We start from the raw sequence: 19,373 nt of genomic DNA, 5'->3' as shown, positions 1-19,373 counted from the left end.
ACGTAGCCAGCCAAGCTCAGGACCCCCTAACCTCTTGCATTATCAATACAAATAAATAAATAAATACATAAACAAAGGACCTACCAATGTGATGCTGACACAACCGCCCTACACTAATAATACGCAATAGAATGAAAGAACAATACCCCATGTCTCCTTCCCTCAAATGCAAGATGTCTATGGCAAAAGTGTCAATCACTAAATGTGAACCAACTCTGAAAAAACTACAAATCGAAAGTGGAGACAACTGATGTACCTTCTCTTTTCTGTTTGTTTTGTAACACAAAAAAACTTTTAATAAAAACTAGGAATAGAACAATATATAAGTGGACGGCCCCTGGATCAAATGACTTTTCTTCTTTAAGTTCTCAAAGCTCTTAACTGAGCTCAAGGTTGTCATCTGAACAAGCCAGATGTTTACTGATCAATCACCATCAGTCCACCCTTTGAAAAATATGACTTTAGAGCCCTCTTGCCCCAAAATGGAAACTAGATGTTCCGTTTTGGTGAACATAACCTTGGTTTAAGGTGCCATTGGGTGCCTAGCTTATATATCTGAGTTTCTAATGCTGCACCCACCTTAAAATAGCTCAGGATTGTCTACATCAATTCTCAGCAGCTCTGCGGGGTTTCAGACCAGGAGTCTTTTCAGGCTCTACCTGGAGGTGTCAGAGATCAAACCTAGAACTGAATATTCAAATGCAAAAGACAGCAGCTCCTGCACCTTCAGCTGTTGCCCAGAAGAGGGAATTTCAAAAGTTGGAGCTTCCCGGGCAAACTAAAGCCTCTGAAATTCCTCCTTCCACAAAAATGCAGGAGCCCTGTTCACTTTTATGTCTTGCCACCCTAACCTGGCACCTTCTGCTGGCAAAACAAGTGCTCTACTACTGAGCTACAGCCGTCCCTCTACCCCATGGGCCTAGAACCCACAGCCTTGTGGTTTTAATAGCAACATGCCCCTACCTTACCCACTGAACTACAAGACCCAGTGGAGCCTGAAGCTATACAGTGTATTTGTATACTCAGCAGCAGCTGCCTTGCTCTGGTTTGGAAGCAGTTTCTTTGTAAAATTGCCATAGTTCCCCCACCCCCAGCTTAAATAAAAACTTAATACAAAGTCTTTCAGTGGATCTGGTTGTACTTATTATTGGAATAGCTGCCACATTCAGACACATTTACTATCTGGATAGGCACAGAAGAGGAGAAGGAAGGAAAGGAAGCAATAAACTAGATTTGTGTGTCCATGCACATACATTTACATGCACGTGCACCAACTTCAACATGCACACATCCTCCTCCCAAAAGCAGAGACTTAACTTCCCCTGGGCGGGGGAAGATCTATTGTGTGTGTATTGCAATGTACACTCAGTGTTTTTCCGAGAGACAAAAGGAGGACAGTGATTTAGCAGGGACAGGAACCATAAAACAGGGACAGTTGGCGCTGAAGCACCAGGCTTGCTTAGCCTGCCAGGAAGTGAATGCTGTGTACAGAACCCACCCCTTGCACCAACCAACCCTTCCTGCAATAAAAAAGCTAATGCTGTCACTTTCCGCCCTGGAATCTCGGCAAGGAACTTTGTTTTGGCGATCCATAAAAAGGTCACATTTGCAAGAGCTGCAAAGAGTTTTGCACTTTTTCCTTTTTTTAAGCTATGGCTCAGTGGAAGAATATATGCTTACCATGTATAAGTCCCAGATCCAGAACCCTGCAGTTTAAGAGACCTCAGGGAATCGAGCTGAGCTGGAGATATTGGGAGAGATTCTGCCAGTCAAGAGTAAATAACACTGAGCTAGACTCTGTATAAAGCAGCTTTTGATATGTATTTATGTTTGTTGTCTGTAGTTGATAAGAACCTATTTCCAATTGCCTCCAGAGTCTTGGAGGGCTTATCACATCTTGCCCTAAGTCTCTTGTTTCATTCCGACATTTCATCCTATGTTACAATGGTTGTGAACAAAGATCCACCAGTGTTTGCGGGGGGGGGGTAGGGGGAGCACAAGAAACATTTGGACTTTTTACTGGAAAAGTACCTTTTTCACTGAGTTGGGGGAGAATCATGGGCTTGGTCCTCTTTTTTTCTATAGAGGACTTCTGTAGCAAGGGGACAACCTCTGTGAAGAGCATCATGTGTGTCTACACAGAAGATCTAGTACCATTGAGAAAATGGGTTGCCATTATGTAGCAATGCCTGACATTACTGCATTTCAAGGAAATCAAGCCATGTCATTCAGGACAGCCAATGAGACCCCACTCAAAGCATGGAATGATGCTATATCACCATAACACACGACATCAGGACATTACAAAGGACTCATCCATTTAGAACACACAAACTGAAAAACAAATATTTTGAAAGAAGCAGGGGTTGGGGGAGCAAACAAATTACTTTTTAGGGCTTGCCTCTAAGCTGTTAAGAAAGCCTACATGTAAGAGGCTGAATTTGTTTCCCTACAACTGCACACAGCTGAGACCAGGACATACATGTAGAGCAGGAGCTTGAGAAGAGTGATTTTGAGCCTCTGCAGGCTGCTGTGGGTGGGCTTTTTGCTGCATATTCTGCAACATCTTTTGGTGCAACAATACACATTATGGCTGTCAGGAAAAGTACTCCTGCACTAAAGCAACAAACACAGAACATCACCACCAGCAAAATTTCTAGTACATTTACATTAGTCCAGCAGAAACTTACAGGATCATGCACTGATTGAAAATGAAGCAGTTTCTCCACCTTGAACCATTAAAGGAGGAATTGCCTAAAACCTCCCCGATAATCACCATGAGGAAAATAACATTTGGAGGGGCCTTTTGAGGGAACAATCCTCTGCTAATTCTGAACTGCCCTTGACCCAGACAGAATGAGCATAACTACATCTTTACTAATACCCTGAACCAGAGATATTAAACATCTCTGAGGGATCCTTGTGGGCCAACTGCCAACTCTTTAGGGTTCAATGCACGTCCCTCCTGTCTCCTGTCCAAATCTAGATCCTAGACCAAAATCTTTTGCCAAGAATTTCAAGCAACAGCCTGGACAAAGACATGCATGGAATGTTCTTTGTCCCTTTCACTTTACGTAATTAATTAGTGACTGCTACTCAGATGCCAAGCCAGCCATTGTGAACTTGTGCAGTACCTGGAAAGGTTGCCACTTCTTAGCAATGACTTAGCAGAGAAATCATCTTCATGGCCCAATGTTGATCTGTTCAAACCTTGTGTCTTGTGCTCAGAATTATAAAATGCTATGAAATGGGCTGCCTGACCAGGAGACCCCCACTGAGTTCTGCCATATGCAGCAGTTAGGACCATCTTGCTGGCTGGATTGTTTCTAGGGAGCCAACCATGGTGGGCTTGTGGTCACTGCACACCTGCTCTAGCTGCTTAGGCAGACACTTCTTTGTCTCAGCCTTGATTTTCTGCGGCTTCGGGCCCCTCAAGTGCAGTATGGAAACAGAGAAGAGGGGAAGGGGAAGATCAGCAGAAAGGAGAGGGCTGTTGGGCATTGCAGTTGAATTTGCTGGTCCTTGCCTAAGAGCCCTGGAATCAGTCAAGGAGCAAAGGCTGTCTGGAAGCTCAAATGTATGGTGTCAGTGCAAGACCAAGTGCTTGCTCAGAGACACAGAACCTGCTGGAGTCAATTCCCATCAGCCCAAGCCAACATGGCCAATGGCAGGGGATCATGGGAGTTGTAGTCCAACAATAGTCTGGAGGGCACGAGGTGTTCCCAGGGACAGGGGTGTATAGGGTGTTAGGGTAGTGTTTCTGGTGGGGGACACATTGTACTCCTTCTGGAGTGGTCTGCCCACCTTTGGTCCCCACCCTGCACTCAGCTCCCCTGTGGCTCCTAGAAGCTGCCAGCATGCGACAGCAGCCACACCCCAGGAATGGCCTCAACTGGCCGGCTAAACCAGGTGAGGGGAGCTGATGGGTCTCAATCCCCCAGTGAGTTAGGAACTTGCCCTGCATGCAAAGACAGGCTCTGGTGGATTGAGCGGACCAATAGTGGGTCCAACAGACAAGAAGGCAGTTATACATGTGTTGTAGAGTGAAGTGAGGGGCAGGTGGGGCTTGTCAGCCTGGGAATCTGGCCCACCAAGCAGAAAGAAATGCTGATCCTAAACCTCTGCTGCCTTGTGGGATATCTTCAGAATAAAAGGCTAGGTTTTCCAGATTGGAATCCCTAAGGCGATTGGATGGTGCCTTGCACACCTCCTTCCAGCAACTCCTGCATCCCAGCTGGTGCCAATTGTACTGCTTTCCTTTGAACCACATCAGCAAGGCCGAAAGGGGGAACATCATCCGGGCAGGCCAGGACCTCCACACACACTGTCCAGGCTTGCATCCGGGGGGGGGGCACTTCAGTGCTGCTAACACAGCAGTTTAATTTCATCCCTGGAAGCTCCCTCCCTCCATTGTCTCTCAAGACAGATGGATGCCAACAACTCCAGGGGCCTCAAAATAGCATCCATGCTCTCTCTGCCACGGCCTCATTTTATCTTCACAGGCCTGATCCTAAGCTACTGTCAGACTGTCCCCATTCCACACTTGACAGACAGATATTATTAACTCAGATCCCTATTCTATTCCAGAGCTGGGGAACTTGTGGCTGTTCAGATGCAGTCCCGGCCTGATCTAAGGTGGGTCACAACAGCACCACTAACACCATACAAATATATCTTGGGGTGGGAAACTTACGGCTCTTTGGATATTTTTGCAGTCTAACTCCCATCAGCCCCATCCAGCATGGCCAATCACCAGGGGTGGTGGGGGATGAAGTCTAACAACTTCTGGAGAATCACATGTTCCCTATCCCTGCTCTATTCCTTCATAGAGAAGCCGCTTGGTATCTTGGTAACACCAGCATCGTACAAGGTGGTGTGAGTGAGAGAACTCATTGCACTCTCTTCTTGACTACTGGCATGAAGAGAACCAAACAAGCATCCAGATGAAAGATAAAGCAAACTGGACCACAGAACTGTCCTATCCACTCATTATCAAGAGTCGCTACAAATGTGACAAAAAAGAGAACCCCACGTGTGGGGTAAATAACATGCAACCAGTGCACACATTATGGCTGGTATATGTGCAATGTGCTACTGAAGGCTGTCCCACCCACCCCTGTAAGCAGCCTGTGGCTTTCCAGTCTGCATGCACATTGCAGCCTATGTGCAAACATCACACATAAAGATCCACAAGCAGGGCTGCATCTTATTTCCTGCATGCAAATGCATCCCGTATATAGGAATGTTATCGCATTTGAGCCAGCCACTGTGCTTGCTAAGCACAGCTGAAAGATCCTTACTCCAAAGTCTGCTTTAGATCTCAAAACACCCTGCTAGTACTCCAAAGACAATATTGTTTCCTGTGGAGAAGCCTAAACCAGGCCACAGTGGTGGTGGCGGAGAAAACACATCACACACAGCACCGTGCTTTGGCTTTCAGGCAGCCTTCCTAGAAAGTGGGAGCCCGAAGAATCAAGTTGCTGCACATGCCAGCCCATCCCTGCTGAGGCACGAAGGGCCAGGACTCATGGGATCTATCTCTGTCTCTTGGGGAGAGGAGAGGGCCTGGCGGTTTCAGTGTCTGGCTCAGAGCCAGGGCTCAACACCAAGCAAGGCAGCCTGCCAGATGCCCAGGACGACTGGGCTCTTTCTGAGCAGCGTAATGTTGGGAAGGATGCTGCATTTGCTTCTTGCAAGCTCACAGAGGGCAGAGCCCAATGAGAACTTCTCCAGACAAGTGCAAGCACTACTGGGAACTGCCTGAAAAGGAACATCCACCAATTCATATCTGGAATCTGGCATGATGTCACATTAAGTTCCATTTCTGCCCCTCGGCTGCGGGTGGACATCTGACTGAAGGGCGCCTCATTTGCTTCTGCTTGCGTGACAGTGTTACTGGGATGGTATGGATTAAATGGGGGAAATGGGAGGGCATGGGGAGTTTCACCAATCTGGGAGGAGCTAATTTCCCCTTCCTCCCCGCAAAAAAACAACAACTCGTTGACAAAGAGAATGCAGATAGGCAAGTCCTGAGGGCATGATGGGATTGGTGTCAGCACCTGGCATGCTGGGGCAGCTGCCAGGGCCCAAAAAACCTTGGCAGGGCCCAAAGTGATGCCTCCCTTACTTGTTATTTTTCTGGACCAGCACACCCATCAGCTGGATCTAGTCACCAGGCCAATTTCCTGCAAAGTCCCCAACCTAGCATCACTCTGGGTAACCAAGCTGCTACCTTCCAGATGTTGCTGAACTCCTCCTTCCATCAACAGCAACCAGCGTGGCCAATCAGCAGCAATGAGAGGAGCCGCAGAGTCCAGCGACATCTGGAGGATAGTGTTGGCTGCGGAGCATTGTGGGAAATTAAAAGAGCGTCCACACCCAGGCTGCTCAGCATTGCTTGACATTCTCAGAGCCCTTTCAAACCTGGAACCAGCCCTGGCTGCATGGAACCAGATGCCAGTAAGTGAGAGGCCCACCCCACCACCTTGTGCGATGTAATGTAGTGGGTAGAGTGATGGGCTTACACTGGGGAAAACATGAGCTTAATTTTTACAAATGCTCACTTGGTTATCTCAGGAGTGGTCCCCTTCTCTTAGGCAAACCTGCCTCAAAGCCTTGTTGTGAGGATAATCTTCGGGGATGGGACCATGCATGGTGCCCCAAGTTTCTTGGAAAAGCAGAATAAATATATAGCAAAGATTGCAGCACTTAGCAAAAGATGTGGGATGGTTCACCAAGGCAATCTCAGCCAGGCCAAAAGCAGTGACTGGTGCACCTGGAACAGGAATGACCCTTCCAGATGTTGCTCGACTATACCTACCACCACCTCTCTAACCACTGGCCATGTTGGCTAGGGCTGATGGGAGCTGAAGCCCAACATCTGGAGGGCTACATGTTCCCTATCCCTGACCTCAGAGGGAGGCCATTCTTTAAACAATTTCCAGCACAAACTACACAGAATCGTGCAAGGGCCTCCTTTCCTCCAGTGACCTTCTGGCTCACTACATTAGGTGGAACCTGGGCTTGCAAGCTTTATAGGGTGGGGACTTTGAGCCTGGGTTTCTTAGCTCTCTTAAAGCCAACACTCTCATCACTGAACTACGCTGGCTCTTCTGAAGCATCAGGCGCCATTTGCCACATTATAAGGGCGTGTCCCAAGTACCGCTCATGGCAGATTAGTTACTGCTTTCTTTCTTTCTTTTAATGCTCAGAAACCATTCTTTCGTCTACACAATCAGGGGATGTTGAAAGAAACTTGGAAGGGTGGAGTTTTTCCTTCCCAACTCTCCTCTGGTGCACTTTTGTGAGCGAGAGGCAGCTCTCATCTCAGGGTATACAGCATATATTCCCTGTGTGTCAATTAGAAGAGAGTGCAAACCTAGGCATGTATACAAGTTCAGAGATTTTCAAGCTGAGTGCATGCATGTTTACTTGGGAGGATGTCCCAGTGAATTAAATGGAACTTATTCCAAGCCACTGCACACTGTATTGCACCAGCATTTAAAGGTCCTTCTGGAAAGCTGGGCCAAAAGGAGATATTTGGGACTAAACCCACTACATAGCTAGTGGGCTCCTTTGGGTGGAAGGACAGTATATAAAATTTAAGAAATGATATATTTGAATGTGTACTGTTGGTGGCACTAGTTGAAAACCTAAGTGAAGTTAGGTAATGTATTTTTCCATGTATAAGACGACCTTTTTCTGATTTTTTTGTGATAAATTGAGGGTCCTCTTAATACTGGTTAATATGCTAAGTAAGCAAGGGCTGGTGCTGCGGCAGTAGCAGGGAAATGTAAGAGAGGAGGCTGCTTAGCCGCTCTTCCCGGCTTAGAAAGAGTATTTGGTGAGTGCCACTATGCGGTGTATTACTGGGGGCTCATTGAAAAGCTGCTCAACAGCTCAGCGAACTTACAAAAGAATAAATAGGGGTCGTCTTATACATGGGGTTGAGTTATATATGGAAAAATACAGTAATTTTAGACCACAGATTTATTAGTTGTAATGGGGAAGCCCTTAATTAAACATTTCAATAATCACGTCCTGATCTAATGGCAGGGGTGCCAACTTGAATAAAATATTGGAGGGGCAGGTAAGCCCTGTCCCACACAGGGCCGTCTTTAGCCTATGCAGCGCCGGGTGCAAAAAACTGCCCAGCGTCCCCAAGGAGAGCATTTCCCACAGAGGCTTGGGAGGGAAGCTGCGGGCCTTGTGTGAGCAGCGTGCATGCGCTGGGCAGGCCTCTCAACGGCCCGCCAATCCCACGTGCGCAGGAGGGCAGCACCCGCAGCAGAAAAGCCTGCAGTGGTTGTCGGCTGGCCTGGCTCTTCAATCCCCGAACTCCAAATCTCGGACCCAGACTCTGGGCCTGGTGCCCCTAAGAGCCCAGCGCCCGGATGCCCTGCACCCCTAGCGCCTATGGGTAAGCCGGCCCTGGTCCCACATAATCAATCACATGTCATGGCACACACACAACATTGGAATGGCAATGCCCACCAACGGGGGGGGGGGGTTGGTTCTTTCATTGAATTTTTTTTTGAGGGGGCTTGACACCTCTGTCTAATGGCACCACTGGAACATCCCACCCACTTGCCCGGCAGCAGCAGCTCAGTTGGGAGGTGGAAGAAATCTCATACACGCACCTGTGCCCCCACCTGTACTCCCCTTTGTGCCACATGACCCACCCCACCTCTGACTTGCGCAAGCCTTCCAGACTTCTGGTGTGTGCACAAGCAGGAGGAGCTGCCCTACTCAGTTTGCCCCTCCTTGTCACAGACGGAGAGATATTCAGTCACAATATTCCCACTGTCTCAAGCAGCATCCTTGCTTTTCCGATTACCATACCAGGATGCGGATGTGGATGCCTTGAACATCCTGGCCAGGGAGGAAGGGGATCTGAGCATGCTTTCTTCTGCTAGACGCCCTCCGCATGGGCAAGTCTGGCTGTAAAGTCCAGGGTGGATTAGCTGGATGCTCTGCTCATCATCCACCACATAAGCTGCTTTATACTGAATCAGAGCACTGGCCCATCTATCCATCTAGCTCAGTACTGTCTACACTGACTGGCAGCAGCTCCCCTGGGGGTTTCAGAGAAGCAGTCTTTCCCAGCCCGACTGAGGATGCTAAAGAATGAACACCTGGGACCTGCTGCTCCAAAGCAGATGCAAATAAGGCCCCTCTCTCAAATGTGGGAGAGGAGATCCAGAACAGGATCTTCAGCATTTTGCCTTGCCAAATTCCTCCCCACCCACCTGCCCATTCCCCCAAAACACCATATGAAAAGACGGAGTGGAGCAAGGAAAGTAAGTACAGTAACTTTGCTACTTCACTAAGCACACCTTTGTGTGTGTGTGTGTGTGTGTGTGTGTGAGAGAGAGAGAGAGAGAGAGAGAGAGAGAGAGAGAAGAGAAACAATCAGGCTCCCACCCTCCTCCTCCTCCGCTTTGTCCCAGGCTAGAGACCCACTTCCCTAGTCCTGGTCCCGACAAAAGGTTTGGTACCGACTGTGCGTCTCTCTCTTTCTCTCTCTCCACCCCCAACTCCAACTCATTCAACCCCAAGCCGACCCCCTTCTTCTGTTCTCCCCCCCCCCAATCTCTGGAACAAGAGCGGCGGGACGGAGCTCCGATTACAGGAAATGCTTCGTTGGGAGCCTGTTGGGGGCGCGCGGAGAGCGGCGAGGCGAGGGGGGCGCGCACGGAAAATCCTCCCGTCTCGCCTGCGGCGGGCTGGGCCAGCGCGCGTCTCTCCCGCGGAACAGCAGCAGCGGCGCCGTCGCCCAAGGGGAGTGCGCGGGGCGGAGATCCCGAGTAACGGGAGCGGGCTGGGAGGAAACGCACCAGGCGGGGCACGGTGGGTCTGCAACCACTTAGTGGGGCTGGGAAGAGGGAACGGGCGGCGGGCCAGCCGAGGGGGGGGGGGCGTGATTTGTGGAGTCGTGAGGGGCGGGGGAGGGAGTGGAGAGAGAGAATACACTTTCCGAAGCCAATTCAATCGGAGCCAATTCCATTTCGTTTCCCCTTCTAACTTGTTATCCAAGCTTTGCTAAATCTCCTGCACCTTGGATGATGTGCGCGCACGTCCCTCGATCAAGTATCCCCACCTCCACTCCCATTTTCACAGACAATCCGAGTCCCCGGATTAATGCGGGGGTGTATGTGAAGAAAGTGGAAGTTGTCCCACTATGCCCCTCCGCAAAAAATATGCACCCACCAAGCGTGTCCCCCGGCTCTTGCCTCGCCTTACCTCTGCGCGTCCGGGAGGTAAAAGTCCACCGAGAAGCCGAAGGAGCTGCCGGGGGGGCCGCGGAAAAGCGCCGGCGCCTCGGCGTCCAGGTTGAAGCCCCAAGCGCAGGGTACGCCGAAGAGGAAGAGCAGGGCCCGGGGCAACATGGCTGGGCCTGGGGGTGCGGGGTGGAGAGAAGGGGGTCTCGGTGGATGGGCTGAGAGGCCGGAGCAAAATCCCAGCCGGCGCTCCGGATGGTCGCTCGCCCAAGTCTTCTTTCTCCAACCCGCCCGGAACGTGAGTGCTCCGGAGGCTCGCCGCCTCCCCTCCCTCCCTCCCTTGCCCGAGAATGACTCACAAAAAGGAGGAGTCTCCCTCCCTCCCTCCCTCCCGCCCCCACCTCGATGGGACAGGGGGTGGGCAGGATGGATCTCATTAAACTGCCAGCGCTGCGAATTTTGGAGGGGAGCCAGGAACAGCTCTGATGAATATTTGGAAAAAGTTTTGAGTTCTAGATTTGGCTTTAAACTCCCACACACGCCTAAAAACACACACAACAACAGCCACGCGCGCGCACACACAAAGCAAGTTCTCCCCCAAAAAATTAACTGCTCCGTTTTGCAAGCGGTGGTAAAGTTCTCCGGTTTTGCAAGAATTGATGATGTCACATTGGGGTTTTCCTTGCTTGAAGGAAATCGAGCACTCTGTGCCAATTTTTTTTGGGTCGAAAGGGTTTGGTTGTGATTGGTTGCCCTGCGTTACCATGAAAACGCAGTTAAGAGTCAACCGAGTGAAACGAAATTTAATAAACCGAGTCAGGTTTTAACTCCCCGCCCCTCAAATAAAAATCTAGAGGGCTGTGTTTGAATTGGACAGGGGTTTTTTTAGGGGGGGGATGTTGATGGAGCAGAGGGATGCCCCCAAATCGGATAACCAGGAGCTCGCATAGAGGAGAGTGCCATTTGCATGACGATGGGGTTCTAGACAATCTGATCACTGTATTAGACGCATGTGTCTAATAACCAGATTTGGACAACCCTGCCCACTCCCTGTGCACCAAGTTTTCCTTCCCAGTGATACATTCGCTGACTTAAACGCATTTGAACGATCAGTCAGCCCCCAGTGGCTCTGTTCACAGGTCACCTCACTTCCTGTTACCCTCCAAGTGTTGTTGGATTCCAGGGGCAAGGCTGCATTCACACTGTGCTCAGCTTGAAGGAGCATGTGAAGCACCCCCCCCCCGAGAATTCTGGGCACTGTAGTTTATCCAGTACAGGGGTACCTCGGGTTAAGTACTTAATTCGTTCCGGAGGTCTGTTCTTAACTTGAAACTGTTCTTAACCTGAAACACCACTTTAGCTAATGGTGCCTTCCGCTGCCACTGCACCGCCGGAGCATGATTTCTGTTCTCATCCTGAAGCAAAGTTCTTAACCCGAGGTACTATTTCTGGGTTAGTGGAGTCTGTAACCTGAGGTACCACTGTAGTTTATCACCACGAATGCCTCCCTTGTTCTCTTATAACAACAATGGCGCCCACCTGAGAGGGGCCAGAACTGAGTCCGGTGAGTTCCAGCTGATATAAAGCCCTGAGATTATCCCTTGCAGAGTTACAATCCCCACCAGCCCTTCACAAACTACAGTGCCCAGGATTCTCTGAGTGAAAATGTGTGCTTTAAAAGTACAGTGTGCACACAGCCCAAGGCATCCAAATCCTTCTATTTGGAGAAGCCATAGCTCACTGAGCTAGGCACCCTCTCCTTTAATCAGTGCAAGGATACGAAACCTACATAGCCCTTCAGATGTCATTGGACTACAGTTCCCATCATCTCTGATCTTTGACCATGCCTAGTGGGGCTTGTGGGAGTGGGAGTCCCAACCGCATCTGAGAGGCAGAGATGGTTAACAGCTCCCAGGTTAAAATCCTATGCACACTTTTTCTGGGTATGATCTCTTGAATGAGGTTCTGAGGAGACATATAGTGCTGTCAGATTGTGATCTGTTTAAAATTGAGATTTGGGAATATTATTTATTTATAAAAAAGAACAATAAAATAAAAGCAATACACTAGCTTCCTAAGAGGTCTCCTTGGTTTAAAACTTTAAAAAAGAAGTGAGGCTTTTTCTAATGCTTCATCACACACATCATTACATCTATAGCCTTGTTATGAGGGAACTGCACATGCTTAGGGGCACTCCAGGACTAAGTCCCTTTGTTCCAATTAAGTTTTACTGTATTCAGCATAAGGAAGGAAGTTTGGTCAGATTGGAAAACCCTTATTTATCTTCGGATTCAGGAATTTACCTCTTATCAAGGCAGAATTGGAGTTGGTTAAACCAGTAACTAATGAGACATCTCTTCTCCTGCTTCTAAATTCTACATCTAGGCAGCTGGGTTGGCAGGATGCAAGTTCTGTATAGTCCTGAAGAGGTGCAGGTGCCCTGTTTAAGTAAGGTGATGTCAGCGATGAAGGGTACTGCTTGAACTACAGAGGAGAGGCAGAGGATGTGCAGCCCCTTGTCTAGTGCACTGCACATCCCTGGCTCCTGTTTTTAGATAGTGTTTATACCTATGACCTCACTAGCTCAGTGGCAGTGGCATGCAGTGACATTTTTCATAGAGGAACAGTTAGGGCCAGAGGCTTGTGGGGGCAATGGGGGAGATGTCGTGCACATGACCACTGCACCTCCCTCCCTGGGCTGGGCAGAAGCTTCCTGGGTTTTGGGAAGGAGGTGTCAGGCTTTAATACTTTAATATTCTAATTTACCAGGAGCATTTAGAGGAGTAGCCTAGTCCCCCTAGTCCACTGACCACATGCCACTGGTCAGTGAGTGAGGAACCTGTGGCTCCCAAGGTGTCATTGGACTCCAGCTCCCATTAGCCCCAACTAGCATGGCCAATGATCAGGGATGATGGGAGCTGGAGTCCAGCAACATCCAGTGAGCCACGGACTAGCCACTAGGTAGCATTAGGTAGATGAAAGGCTCCTTCTCACTTCCTTTTAACTATGCTTTCCAGGCACAGGTCTGCGTTTTAAAGCTCTCTGTCTGACTGGTTTTGCTTTTGTTTTAGTCCCAGCACTTTCCCCAGGAACACCCACATTTTACCACTGCATGAGACAAACGGCTACAACTGAGCGGTAAAATGCAGGTTTTCCCAGGGAAAGTGTCAGAACAAAAAACACACACTACTTTGGCACAGAATCATAGAATGGAGCTTTTAAACCCAGAACCGTGTCTAGAAAGACAGCACAAAAGGAAGTGTGAGGGAGCCCTGAGGCAACTAACCCCTGTCCTCCTGACCTTGTACCTGAAATATGGTGATAATAATGCTCTGCCCTACAGGACTGTTCTGGTGAGGCGATTCTGCTGGAATCATGTTCTGCTGAGTCTTCAGCACTTTTGGAATGAACTATCTCAATGCCAAACGTTATGACTGAAAACCCAGTGTATTCCAAGTTTTTGAGAAAGGCACTCTGCACGCATGCAGGAGTATGCCTCTTCCTTCCTTCCTTCCTTCCTTCCTTCCTTCCTTCCTTCCTTCCTTCCTTCCTTCCTTCCTTTCCGAATGACACTGTGCACAGGCATTCAAAGCAGAGGAAGAGCCATAGCTCAGCGGTAGAGATTCTGCTTTGCATGCAGAAGCTCCCAGGTTCGGTCCCTGGCGTCTCCTGGCAGGGCTGGGAATGTCCCTTGCCTCAAACCCTGCAGAGACATTCACAGCCAGTGCAGACCATTCTGAGGTGGGTGCCTGAATAGTCTGATCTGATCTAAGACAGGATGTGGGGTGATAGGGCATCAGAAGGCAGCAATGTTTTCCCATGCTGCTTTGCATCTGAGTCGGGGTGGGGATCCATGGCACCTGTGTTTGGGCCACACAATCTGCAGGCTCTGGGAATAGATTCTCATACCCACCAGGCAGCCTCACAATGTTCCCCGAGGCTTTTGCCTAAGCAAATGTTTTGCAACATTTGGAAGGGTGGGTGTGTTGCTGTTATTATTTTCCATGATCTCAGTTAGCCAGAGTCAAATGCAGAATCCTGCCTGCTGACACCCCGCCCTGGGGCTTGACTAGGAAAGGATGGACAAGCAGACAAAGCCTCGCCTGCTGGAGCTTGGAGAACTTGAGAGGAGCATCCTGTCCTGCTGGGTTGATGACTTTCTCACCTTTACTTTTCTAGCACTAGCTCAGTCCCCCGTTTGGGGAGATCTGGGCAACCATCCATTTCTGCAGCATTCTGTCAAGTTCTCTTCTCTTTTTTTAGTCCTCCATGAGAAATAATAATAAAGAAAATACCCCATGTGAGCACGACACTCTTTCTCTCAATGCGAAGTAACCCTTGGCAATCTCCTCACTTCTGGACCTAGGAGGGTCAAGGGTTGCGTCTAGGCTGCCCTGTGTGGTTTTAAGGAAAACTTTTTCAAATCTAAATGCAGGACACTCCTTTCTCTACTGAAAATCTAAGCAACTGGGGTCATTACTCATATTTTCCTTTCATGGATCCTATAGTATCCATGGGTGGTAGGCAAAATACAAAAGAAAATCTTTTCCTTTTTTATTTATACTTTTTAAATTTATACATTTCATTAATTTTACAATCCGTTTAACATTTCAAAATCTGACTTCCTTCCTCCTTTCTGTAGTTCCTTAATTTTTTTCATATCTTCTGCATATCCAAATTCATTTAATTTACTTGTTTAATTATCTACTGTAAATATATACTCTTATAAAACTGCAGGTTATTACAATAATCCTGCTCATGTTTTTATCTGTTTACAATTTATCTGTTTCCATTCTTTTTTAAAGAGTTTGTTATTTTGATTTCTTATTCTTCTGGCACGTTTCACCATTTCTGCATATTCCATAAGTTTTTGTATCCATTCTTCCTTTTCTAGGACTTCTGCTTCTTTCCATTTCCTGTCATGGAGAAGAGTGCTTCACCTGTTGAATTTTCACCTGCTGTAAAGAGCCCTTGGAAGCTTGCTCTCCCTCCCCTTGGAACTACAGATTAATCTGCAGTCCCCTTCAGTGGTTAATAATGTTAATTTAAAGTGAAGAGCACAAAAAGGGGGCTGCTAAAACAAGAGAAACAAACACCCCGCACCACCTTTTGAATCAGTCAGAAACTACACCCTCCCCATTCCCTTTCCAGAAAGCCAGGACTTCTGGCTCCAAGTCTCTGCCCTGCCTCTGATTGTTACTGGAATGGCCTCCATAGCTCTGAAAAATGCTCTGGCAGCTCACTTGGGTGTGTCTGTTGACATTTAGGAGAAGTGATTTCATTTGTCTTATTATTTATTTATTTATTTTTTTTATAATATTTTTTATTACGTTTCTTTCCAAATTTTATACATTACAAACAAATAAGGAGTTTACAAGAAACCATTTTTTTTTTTTTTAACAAAAATCCCAACTTGGACTTCCCCACCCCTTCCGATTCTGCGTTCTTTATATTAACAATGTCAGCAATTTGTTACCTTATGTCATACCTTATTGTAACTTTTACATGTTATGTATCTATATTCAATGTATTATGTCACAATTTTTATACCTTTAAAATAAACGTAACATGTTCAATTTCATATTATCTCCTTTTCTCTTTTATCACTTAGTTTACTATTTACTTAATCATAATTGCTAAAGCGTATCATTTCCAAATCATGCACCGTCTTAAGATTCATACAGTTTGTAATACTTTTGCAAGTAGTCTTTAAACTTTTTCCAGTCCACCTCAATTGTTTCTACATCCAAATCTCGGATTCTGCCGGTCAGTTCAGCTATCTCCATGTAGTCCATCAACTGCATCTGCCATTCCTCCAGCGTGGGTAAATCTTGTGTCTTCCAGTTCTTTGCGATAAGTATTCTTGCTGCTGTACTAGCATACATAAACAAAGTTCTGTCCTTCTTTAACACTTTCTGGTCTACCATGCCCAACAGGAAGGCCTCTGGTTTCTTGGGAAAGGTATACCTAAATACCTTTTTCAACTCATTGTAAATCATTTCCCAGAAAGCCTTAACCTTTGGGCATGTCCACCAGAGGTGAAAGAAAGTCCCCTCTGCTTCCTTACACTTCCAACATTTATTGTCAGACAGGTGATGTATCTTAGCTAACTTGACTGGGGTCATGTACCACCGGTATATCATTTTCATAATGTTTTCCTTCAAGGCCGTACTGGCCGTGAATTTCATTCCGGTGTTCCATAACCTTTCCCAGTCTTCAAACATAATGTTGTGTCCAACATCCTGTGCCCATTTAATCATAGCAGATTTAACTGTCTCATCCTGTAAATTCCACATAAGCAGCAAGTTATACATTCTAGATAACAGCTTTGTCTTTGGTTCTAACAATTCTGTCTCTAGTTTCGACTTTTCCACCTGGAAACCAACTTTTTTGTCCATTTTGAAAACCTCTTGAATTTGAGCATAATGTAGCCAATCTCGCACCTTATTTTTTAGTTTGTCCTGGCTCTGCAACTTCCAATTGTCTCCAATTTTTTCAGTCAATTCCCAATATTTCGGCCAATAGGCCATTTGTCTTATTATTTATTGATACTGAGCCATCAACATCCCTGGCACTTTTCTTTGCATGTTTCATTGATAAGTGAGGTGCCTGATCATCCCGCTGCAAGGTGTTTGTCCCAGGGAGGTGACGGTCCAGTGCCAGGGGTCGTGTATGTCGGCAGAACCAGAGTCTGACCATGAACACACTAGTCAGCACAACAATTTCTGACCTGCCAAGCGGGACACCAGCTGCCTCCTTCAGGCAGGGGCTCAGCGCCCCCACCCCAGCCTACCTTGGACTCCAGAAAACAAAACAGAAGAGGCTTCCTGCATTACAATCTCATCACCAGACATGCACCATTAAATATCTTGGTGCTACAGTATGTGGGCTGAGGGCAGCTGCTCAGTTGTAACATATAGCAAAATAATAATAATAATAATAATAATAATAATAATAATAATAATTGTATACCATGTGAGTGTGTGTGTGTTAAACTTGCTATCTATGTAACTGAGGTGACTAAACATAGTTGCAGGTAATGCGGCCCTTGGCCTCTTGCTCTCACTACTGCATTTCCATACTTACTAATAAAGGACGACAGGTAACTCAAAAGCTTGTATGTATACCCCTACATTAAATGAAGCTGGCTCCCACACACAACCACAGGGCAGCATTTTAGCTATTTTGTGAGTTTCCCATCATAGGCGCAATTCCCCCCTCATTCTGGAAGAGGGACCACTTCCCGCCAGGCTTTGTACTGGTAGGCAATTCCTTTGGAGGCACACAGTAGCAGCAAACCCTCTTTCTCTTCAGCTGCGCACACTGCTTAACGTCCCCTCACATCCGCTTCGGCTGTGGATGGCTTCATTTTCCATCTCGCCAGCCCTCCTTAATTGAGTCCAAAGGTTCTGGTTTTTGTTACTCCAACTGTCTTCTCCTCCCATCGCTGAGAGTCCCTCTGTCCTCTCTAGAATGGTTCTGGGCGGCTGCAATAAACACGCGTCATTCCAAACGTGGCCACTAGGGGTCAGCTTCACTTGGCGCTGCAGCGTGTTGACTTTCACACCTCACCCCCCATTTCCTTTGGGGGCTCAGGGTGTGGTAGATGGCATTCCACTGAGCAGCTACTCAGAGACAGCATGAAGACCTAATCTTGCTCTGGCATCCTGGGAAACCAAAGAGAAAGAAGCTGCAAGCTGCAAACAGACGTCTTTAGCTATGAACCAGAATCTGAGTTAGGATTCATTTGCTTTGGAAAGCTGATACAATTGCTGTTATTTTAATACAAGGTGCTTGCCCACCCACAAAATCATTGGACCAGTGCAGATACACCCACAGTTACCACAGGTGCCTACATCTGTGCTGGGGGGCGGTAGTGCAGAATCAATCTGCGATGAGCTTTTATTTTTGGAAGAAAGCTGCTTTCTCAAGAAGGCAGGCGGAAATATGCAGTAGGTCTTGCCTGTTGCCTGTATAGTGTTATAAGAATTTAAGGTCTCAAATATATAAATTAAATGTACAAGGCAAACACGTACATAAATCCATAAACCACATATCGGAAACAGTACAGTCCTGAAACCATTTTGACTCTCCCAAACTGACCAAATGTTTCTCTGCAAGGAGGGAAGAAATTAAAAAAAACCCCTCCCCATTGTCTCTGTGCCCACAAATCCTGCCTTAAGGGCACATTTAAGGTGTGAATAGGGTGAGCCTGTGAACTGTGACCTAGATTCAGGAATTAAGTAGTTATAATAACAAAAGAGTGGCCAAAAGGAGAGGGCCGTCAAGATGGCAGAGAAGGCGCAGAAGAGTGTAAAGATTGCTGCTGGAGCTGCTGTCTGTGTCGAGAGTGAAATCAAGGGTGATGTGACAATTGGGCCTAGGACCGTGATTCACCCCAAAGCACGGATCATTGCAGAAGCTGGATCAATAGTAACTGGGGAAGGTAACCTCATAGAAGAACAGGCAATGATCATAAATGACTATCCTGAAAACATTACTCTTGATACAGAGGAGGTTGGAGCCAAACCAATGATCATTGGCACCAACAATGTCTTTGAAGTTGGCTGCTATTCCCAAGCAATGAAAATAGGTGACAACAATGTAACTGAGTCCAAAGCATTTGTGGGTAGGAGCGTGATTTTGATGAGCGGCTGCATCACTGGAGCCTGCTGCAATGTCAACACCTACAAAGTCATCCCTGAAAACATGGTCCTCTATGGAGCTGAGTGTCTTCGGCGAGTGCAGACTGAGCGGCCTCAGCCACAAACATTGCAGCTGGACTTCCTAAAGGAAATCCTGCCAAACTATCACCATCTTTAAAAAGCCATGAAACCAACTCCTACTCCTGTGAAGAGCAGAAGACACCCTTCTCCCAGCATGCGTAACAGAAGTGCAGTGCTTTCAGGCCTCTTGTGTCCTCAAGAGCTAACTCACTTAACTTACATGCTCATTCATCCCATTGTGCAACATAATGTTATTTATTAAAATGTTGAAAAATTAAAAAGAAAAAAGAGTGGCCAAAACCCAGATAATGCAATCAGGTAACCTGCCAGACAGGAGATAAACAAAACACTCAGGATTCTGTTTTAGTCCACCCCCTGTGATGTATGGATGATGTATTGGGGGAGGTGGTCCTGGGCTACAGCCCTT

General features: G+C 47.3%; 2 protein-coding genes across 5 annotated transcripts in view; one reads left to right on the top strand and one right to left on the bottom strand.

Moving 5' to 3' along the window:
- Positions 1 to 10,672, bottom strand: part of ITGA5 (integrin subunit alpha 5) — a 69,656-nt gene extending 58,984 nt beyond the window's left edge. For 2 of the 4 annotated variants that reach the window (XM_053370183.1, XM_053370191.1), the window contains exon 1: positions 10,243 to 10,672. In XM_053370183.1, the coding sequence (XP_053226158.1) occupies positions 10,243 to 10,657 (415 nt within the window). In that variant the 5' untranslated portion in view covers positions 10,658 to 10,672. The remainder of the gene's footprint in view (positions 1 to 10,242) is intronic. The other 2 variants (XM_053370201.1, XM_053370210.1) reach the window with 1 other exon arrangement.
- A 7,803-nt stretch (positions 10,673 to 18,475) lies between these two features.
- LOC128404591 (dynactin subunit 6-like) lies at positions 18,476 to 19,172 on the top strand. Its single transcript, XM_053370285.1, has one exon. It carries the CDS (start codon positions 18,510 to 18,512, stop codon positions 19,041 to 19,043), a length of 534 nt encoding a protein of 177 aa, XP_053226260.1. The 5' UTR covers positions 18,476 to 18,509; the 3' UTR covers positions 19,044 to 19,172.
- Positions 19,173 to 19,373: the final 201 nt, after the last annotated feature.

The sequence above is a fragment of the Podarcis raffonei genome, chromosome 2, assembly GCF_027172205.1.
Source record: "Podarcis raffonei isolate rPodRaf1 chromosome 2, rPodRaf1.pri, whole genome shotgun sequence".
Lineage (NCBI taxonomy): Eukaryota > Metazoa > Chordata > Lepidosauria > Squamata > Lacertidae > Podarcis > Podarcis raffonei.
This window is presented reverse-complemented; position numbering and strand designations above follow the sequence as displayed.